The 8352-nt window shown below is 33.5% G+C and overlaps 1 protein-coding gene across 2 annotated transcripts; it reads left to right on the top strand.

Annotated features, from left to right (window-relative positions):
• Positions 1–1212: 1212 nt before the first annotated feature.
• On the top strand, positions 1213–4934 carry LOC122579096 (protein MIS12 homolog). Of its 2 annotated transcripts, XR_006320603.1 has the most exons (8): positions 1213–1454; positions 1533–1584; positions 1718–1837; positions 3495–3590; positions 3696–3834; positions 3946–4083; positions 4180–4294; positions 4519–4934. XR_006320603.1 is itself a non-coding variant. In XM_043751196.1 (7 exons), exons 1-7 carry the CDS (start codon positions 1333–1335, stop codon positions 4239–4241), a joined length of 729 nt encoding a protein of 242 aa, XP_043607131.1. In that variant the 5' UTR covers positions 1213–1332; the 3' UTR covers positions 4242–4428. The 2 variants fall into 2 exon arrangements, 1 of the variants encoding a protein (XP_043607131.1); XM_043751196.1 differs by lacking the exon at positions 4519–4934 and having other exon boundaries at positions 4180–4428.
• The last annotated feature ends 3418 nt before the right edge of the window (positions 4935–8352 follow it).

Here is an 8352-nt window from a genome sequence, read left to right on the forward strand (position 1 = left end):
ATTTTGATAAAGTTAATGTTGATTTTCGGGTCATGGATTGGATCCAGGTTATAGTGAGTGCTCAAAACCTGAATCCAGTTGAAAACGGGGTCGAGTGATTGCCTTTCTGATTTGTTTATATATGTTGCATTACTGTAAATGACACTTTTCTTTGTCCCTGAACTATCAATATCAGTTTCCCCCTTTCTGCATCTGCAGAAAGGATCACATGTATGTATGCATATATTTAAGTGCAGAAACTTAGTCTCCCTTAGTCTAATAATATAGATAAACAAGGGATGTATAGATATATAGTGAAAGTTAAATATACAAAAAACATTAAGCATAATGAAGAATACGGGTTAGTAACGTAACCGAGGAGACATAAATGGTCTTGTGCAATGGTTCTTCCATCTCCATGGTACTGGGAACTCCATCCTTTCCTAAATAATCTTGTTTGATCTGAAATTGGGATTCCCATTCATCATAATCCATAGGAAACCCTTCAATCGATGATGGGTTACTAATATTAAACAGATCACAAGTTCTTGGAGTTCACATGTAATTTACTATTCAGATAAATGTTTTTTAAGCATGAGCATACTCAAATATTTATATCTTTGTTTATTGAACAGATATAAAGCCGGAAGTACGTATAGGAACCTTTGAATCATGAATCCAAAATTGATGATATAACGTTGTTAACCTCCCCATCTTTCCATAAGTTGATTAGTGTTAGAGTATATATATGACTTCTACTACTGTAGTATATGTGTAATATATGGAACGACCTAAAACTGCTGATCATTTTAGCAAATCATCTAAGATACTTAGATGGTGGCTTGCTTTACCACTTCCGCAAATACCTACCGGTTCGAGTACGTGGTTCGCTAGGCTAGACAAATCAAATTTGGTGGCGGAGGGGGTAGGTTTATTTTTGTACGAACCGGTACCGCGTACCCAAGGTTTAAAATTATATAACCTAGGACAATAACATAATACCCGCGCAATGTGATGGTGGCGGTGGTGACGTGACGAGGGTGACATGTGTTGATGGCGGCAACTATTGGTAGTGGTGACAGTATCAAATGGTGTAACTGTGTAAGTTAAAATATTTTAGAAGATAAAAGCGTAGAGCGTAAATTATCGATAACTTTTTTTTAAGATAACTTTTTTTAAAATGAAGGTGTTTCATAATGTAGTGCCAAACACCCCCCAAAAAATAATTATTGCTACGTATAGATAGTTTCAAAACAACACAGTAGATATATCTGAACCCTCAAAAATTTGTTAATGATGGCGGCAGATAAAACCTTGAAAATTTTGAACTGAAGTTGAAAAGAGATTGAATAGATGGATGTGAGCGAGAGCGAAGCAATATTTGATTCATTAGATCTGAACCCTCAGCTGTTCATCAACAGCTCCTTGAACATTGTGGATCAATTAGTCGAAAGCGCCTTCGATTATCTTCATCAGTTTGTCTCTCTTTCTTCATTTTTTTTTTATTTGTAACATTTTTATTCAATTTGCAAACATTTATAATCTTCTTACAGGGAGGCATCAACTCAACTCAAGATCGACGGTTCCGAAGAAGATTTAATCAAGGTTTGTTTTTTCACTTCTCGTATCAAATCGAGTAAACTGCTGTTACGAATGAATCTAACTTTTTATTTCTGCTTTTACGTAACTAAAAATTATTTTTCTGTTTTTTCATTGCAACTACTGTATTATTATTTAGGGTTTGGATTATATCAGAAATGCAATTCAATCTGCCCTGGACAAACGGTTCTCTATGTGGGAAAAGTTTTGTTTCCTTCATATTTTTGCGCTTCCGGAAGGATTTTCGCTACCGAAAGATGTAAGTCCTCCTGTTTCTTTATGTGTAAAATGCTCAGGAAATTGTATAGTTAGTTGCTATTGCCAATTTTTGACCGAATGTTGTCTTCCGGAAATATACGATGGGAGAAAAAAAGCATGGACATTATACCAAATTTAGCTAACTCTCTAACTTAACAACAACAGATAGAATATCAGTTGAACTCAAAATAAAAAAAAAAAAAAGAGTTACAGAATTTAAACGGTTGTAATAGTTTCTATCGTTTAAAGCTAACATTTGCAGATGATAATTCTGCAAAGTTATAGTTGAAGATATGTGACTTTTGTTTTTGTCTTCCCCATGGATGAACTGTGTCAAACCTACATCTCAATGAACAAATGACGATACCGAAATTTGTTCAAGCAGTTGGGATCTTTACAATCGTCAAAACAGTTAATTTGGTGTACTTGATGAGACATAACCTTTGACAAACTGCATGTCCCTGTAATAAAGCTTCTTAATATGCTCTGCAGTAGTCAACTTACTGTTAAGTCAACATATAGACTCTCGGTCATCATCTGTAGATTCCCTTAGACAATAGTTCCCGAGGCTGTTTTCCCGCCTATCTCAACACAACAACATATTACATGCCTACAGCAATTGCCTTCCTCCTACTATTACACCCCTTATGCGACTTTATAGACACGAATTGGATTCTGATGAAAGTTTCTAAGAGGGTTTTTGATGGAGAGAAAGAAAAAAGTTAGCAAGCAATTGTAAATAGATTGTAGAAGGGAGTGGCAGTAAAAATATGTGTTACTTCCAAAAACCTCACACAAGAATAGTATACTCTGCCAAACAATTAAGAAACTCATACACAATTTGCAGATCGGTATAATAAGGATCGTGTAGACGTGAAAGTTTGACACTTTGACCCTGTAGCATTGATTGTGGAAGTGTATCTAAATGGCATAGTAACAATAAGTATATCAAAACATATGCATATCGAACATCGGCAGCTCATTTACCATGAAGATAAGCCAATCCAAGCAGCAGTGAACTACGCGTCTTAAACTGATTTTTTGGAGCCACAGACATCTAATGGAGGGTGTATATGGCCTTAGTAGTGAAATACTCAAACCTCTTATGGCTCTCTTATTTCTGTGGTCTTTTAGGTAAAAATGATTACCCTTGTTAGATTTTATCTATGGTCTTTTACATTGCATTGTGAAAGTTAGTATGGCAATGGAAATTGGTAAATGGAATTAGACATTTAGGCTTATTTCAAAAGAATTACTTGTATGACACAGTATAAGAATAATTACATGTTGTATATGTAAAGGTGTCTTGTGAACACTTGTTGAAACATAAGATTATGTGTCCGAGTTAACAGTATATACCAATTAATTAAGATTTTGAGTACATTAAAGTTGCATATAACATCATCTATGGAGATTTAGAGTCTGTAATGCTTCTGGACTTGATGTGTGTATTGACTACAACAGTAAGACTATGCTGAAGAGTTCTATTTCAGGATCTTGGGTAATAAATAGTGAGCAGGTGGCTTTTCATTGTAAGATACGCTGATCTTTGGTTGCGGGAGTAACTATATCTTATCAGTTTATGTTGTAAACTTGAATATTCCAATTCATATATATACACATATATTTACGAACTTCAATATCTGGTTCATCTTTAGGATGAAGCATCTGGCAGTGACTTGATGGATGTGGAAGATGTTGGTAATTCTGATCTTGACGAACAGCTTGCTTCCTTGAAAGCAAAACTTTTATCGGTAATGCAAATGTTGGTAATCTGCAATCAGTTATCGATGGATTCTATATATTATTGTTATGGTTGCTAACTTGCTATTTGTTTTTATTTTTTGTCTTATACACAGGCTGAACAGGAGTCTGCTGATTTGAAAACAGAGATCCAAGCATTGGAGAGACAATCTGTTATCGGTAACCAAGAAGCAGCTTCTGTTAATGAATTAATGAAGTTGTCTGAACTATTGCATGAGAATGATGCATTTGAAGGTATTATGATGTCTAATTGTCTTTATGTTTATCTTTGGAAATACCATTATGATAATAAAAACATTGCTATGATTATGAATAAATTAACCAAGTATGTTATACTTCCTGTAGATATGCAAAAACTTGCAAAAGAATTACGTACAAAGATGGAGAAGCTAAAGATGGAAAGGGGTGTTGGAATTCAACGTGCGAGGTTGGAGAGACTGGGTTTACACAGTGGAGATTTGTTAAGAGTGATTGGTGGAAATGGTAATATATTATGTTTTCTAGCTAGGAATTAGGATCTGTTGAAGTGGATGCATAATCATTACTTGTATAATGAATTGCTGCCATGATATAATGCAGACCTCTCCAATTCAAAGCAAGAAGAATATGAAAACTTTTTGGCATCTTTCAACACCCGGTGAACTTTGGTTGATTATTGACAGGCTATGAAGTTCTACAAGTGCGTTTTAGCAATGTAATAATTCTCCTCTTTGTCTCTATGTATCAACTGTTAGATTGCGCACTCCTTTGATGTCAGTTTTATAACTATTTGGGAATTATTTAAAATACCTCAATGTGGTAACTTTTAAATGATTACTTAAAGTCAAAGAGTTAACTCAGGAATTCTAATTAACAAAAAAAGGGCATTTTTTAGGATGCAGTCATAATCTGATATCGTTTGGCTGTGATATAAACTAGATTTCACACTGGACATTGAGATTGAAATGAATACCACAAAAGATTATCATACAACTAGGATTGCTGCTTAGCCTAGTAGAACATTGAGCCCACCTTATAAGCCCACATGAGATTTGCACTCAACATATTTGGATAAAGGGAGTCGCTCGTCAAGCTTTATGTAAGGCATCAATGTGTTTAGGGTCTAAAAAATACATCATCTATTTTAGTAGCTCATTAGGAATGTGTACTCATTTGTATTGTGCATCTTCTTAGTTATTCATGGCTTACATGCTTTTAACAGCCAAACTATAGTGTTTTCTTGGTGAGTGAGCACTTGCAAGGAGATAAGGTTGAATTTTTATCTATTTAAGGAGATGATCATGCTTTAAGTAGGCGTGTTGTTGTGAATATAAATAGATCAATAGTTTTCTATATATCTGTGAGCTGTTTTGATATTCATGTACTCATGTATGCCATGTTTGTGTTCTTCATGTTCCCTTGCGTTACCACTTACCAGTACGCCAACATCTTCACAGAAAAGCTTCTTATCTCTCTCTTTCCCGGCCTCAATATATTATTAGCCCATTGTATTCCGTTTGGCCTGACGCCCAAGTCCATATTATGTAAACCCTTTGTAATTTTTATTTAAACAATGGAATATTGGAATGTCAAAGATAGAGGTGCCCAGAAAAACGGGATAGGAAAAACCGGTTTCCTACCCGGTCAAACCTGGGACCAAAACCGGTTCGGGTTTTGAAAATCCAATGGTTTGAACCCAGTTTGGGTATTCGGGCTAGGTAGAGATCGGGTATTCTGAAAAAACCTGCTAAAAAAACCGGTTCTTGTTGACCAAAAATCGGTTTGAAACCTGTTTGCGTTCGTGCTGGGTTTGGTTTGGGCAAAATACGGTTTTTAGTCACGGGCAGTCAGATAATTTCAATGGGAAAACATCTTTTAAGAACATGTTACTTTTGTTCACAGTATTCAAATTTCAAAGGTTTAGAAAGTATTAAAATTACATTTTACTAAACAACATAACATGTATCCATCGCTACATCGCTACTCAATGATGAGATGTGATAAAAGAAAAAAGATGAAATTTAGTACTATGTAATATCATCAAGAACACATCAAGATGAATTGTGGGTGTCGTATTAAGTTTAATTGTGTTGTCGTTTTAAGAATATACATATATGCACTTGTTACGGTTGGAAAAATGTTCGATTCATCTTGCAATAAAGTAGTACTTGTTAATATTAACAATCTGAATTTTGTATACTAAACGTATGTGCGAGAATGTTTGTAAAAAATCTAGTCAATTAATCTTTGTATAGAAAGTAATTGTTATATGGTACATGGTCATTTTTTTTTAAGATAGCTTATGGAACATAAAATTCTAATTCTTAAGGAATACATGTATGAAAAAAGAATAGTAACTTAAGTAGAAGGAATAAAATGGAAAAAAAAAACAATAGTAACTCAAGTAGAAGGAATATTAGATAAAGTTTGTACTACAAATAGTAGACACAAAATCTTATTCAAGCTACGTGGATAAGTTGAAGGCGAGCAAAAAGACTCGTTTCCAAGTGATATTTGGGGCCCCAGATTATCCAAGCATGCAAAGAAAAGAAAGAAGCTTTTATTCTTATGATGATTTATTTATTGATTCAAGTGTACAACAAGAAAACATCAAAGTAAAAGAAAGCAAGAAGCTTAATTTTCTTGTTATGATAATGATACAACAAGAAATTCCCTTGTTCACAACAATTTGCTTCAACTTCCTTTTTAGTCAAAACTAGTTTTTTTACCCCGCGCTGCTGTGGGGTACGCTTTTTACACGACAAAGTTTTGTTCCCAAATTTATGTCTCGAACTCGAAATTTAAAAAATACAATTAAACATGTAGCAATAACAATAAAAAATGCAAAAGAGTAAATAGATGTATAAAAACATATGCAATAACTATATTAATGCTTTAAATGTTATAAGAACGTAAGACGTAATGATGGCATAAGTTATTATATAAAAAAACATTATTTATATAAAAATACAGATGAAAATAATCAAAACAAATGTTTAAAAGTAAATTCGTAACTGTGTAAAAGTTGTCTGATAAAAATTCAAAAGTTTAGTGTGACGAAAATGAAAACTTTGATGTAAGACAAAAGTTAAAAGATCGAAAAAATTGGTAAAAATTATTATATGTTATAATAACTTGTAAGACACAAAGGATTTGTAAATTTGTATAGACCGTTTGTATAAGAACATAAACGATAACTATGTTAATGATTTAAATGTTACATGAACCTAATACGTAACGATAATGAAAGTTATTATATATTAAAAACGTTATATATATATATATATATAAAGACGGATAAAAATAGTCAAACAAAATGTTTAAAAGTAAAATCGTAACCACATGAAAGTTATTTGATGAAAAAATGAAAACACAAAAACTTAGTGTCAAGAAAATTAAAACGAAAACTTTGATGTGGAACAAAAGTTAAAAGAATATAAAGTTCAGGGGGTTATTTTAGGGACTCCTTATTTTAAGGACCATTAGGGACTCGTGTTTTTTGTAACTTACATACCATCATGATCATCTCCGACCACCACCATGATCATCTCCGACCACCACCATGATTTTCCGGCGACGGGTCTGCCAGAAAATCATGTATAAGTTAACTTACACATGATTTTCCGACGGGTCCGTCGCAGGAAAAGTCTTAATGTTTTTACAAAAAAGTCTTGTATATCGTAGAAGATTATGATGGTGGTGTGTAAGTTACAAAAAAACACGAGTCCCTAATAGTCATTAAAATAACCCACCCCATATATATATTTGTTAGAATTTAGAACATAAGGTGTAGTTGCAAGAATGAAAACCATGTCGATGCAAACATAACATTAAGGAAAAAGTGAATATAAGGCTGTCTGGAATTTAAGTTTAGGTGTAGAACTCTTCACATACAAATTTTTTAATATTTCTTAATTAATGAATAAATGTTTGGGCCCCCATGAATTTTATGCATTAAAAAAACAATATGTGAGTGTTCCACACCTAAGCTTAGATACCTAACAGCCTTAGGGGATGGCAACCCACCTCCCACTCTTTTTTTCACCACTCACTTTTAACCAATCATATTATGCCACCTCAACTCCACCACTCACTCACCACTCATCCGAATTTTGTTAGCATCTGACCACTCACTTCATCACTCACTACTATTTAATAAAAAGTAAACTTAAAAACAAAAATAAAGTCAAATCATATGTAATGATTGGAAGAAAATGGATTATAGAGTGAGTGGTCTGACCACTCATTTTGACGCCACCACTCGTTGTGAGGGGTTGGCGGCGGTGATCCAACGTGGTGCCACACCCACCACTCGTCCATAATTCATTCAATGCGAACCCCCTTATATTCTCATCCTCTATATATTAAGTTATACGGAAGTTAGCGACATATTTATAAAATGTGTGTTTATCACATTGATTCTTAATAAACAAGAAAGTGTTAAATGTATGCTTGACGTGTAACGGGCAGCACAACATGTAGTCTCGGACTCTCAGCGTCCATCAAAGATTTAGGTATTTTTGTAGGTTTTTAAGTTCTTTTCTCTCTATATATTGTAACAAGAGTTAAAAAAAAAAATTAAAAACTCTAAAAGTTTATATAAGGGATAGAAAAAAAATAGTGACCAAAGTTGAAAAACATAAAAGATTGATGGTAAAATTTAAAGGCTTTAAAATTATACTATTGTTAAACATGTGACCAAAGTTGAAAAACCCAAAAGATTAATGATAAAAATAAAAAACTTTAAAGGTATACTATAGTTAAGCATGTCCT

This window comes from Erigeron canadensis, chromosome 8, assembly GCF_010389155.1.
Source record: "Erigeron canadensis isolate Cc75 chromosome 8, C_canadensis_v1, whole genome shotgun sequence".
Classification (NCBI taxonomy): Eukaryota; Viridiplantae; Streptophyta; class Magnoliopsida; order Asterales; family Asteraceae; genus Erigeron; species Erigeron canadensis.

Bases quoted from the DNA above. Each gene is read 5' to 3' on its own strand.
- LOC122579096 (XM_043751196.1), top strand. From the start codon at position 1,333: ATGGATGTGAGCGAGAGCGAAGCAATATTTGATTCATTAGATCTGAAC. The intron at 1,838-3,494 runs GTAAGTCCTCCT...GTTCATCTTTAG, and splicing joins GATTTTCGCTACCGAAAGAT to GATGAAGCATCTGGCAGTGA. The intron at 3,591-3,695 runs GTAATGCAAATG...TCTTATACACAG, and splicing joins TGAAAGCAAAACTTTTATCG to GCTGAACAGGAGTCTGCTGA.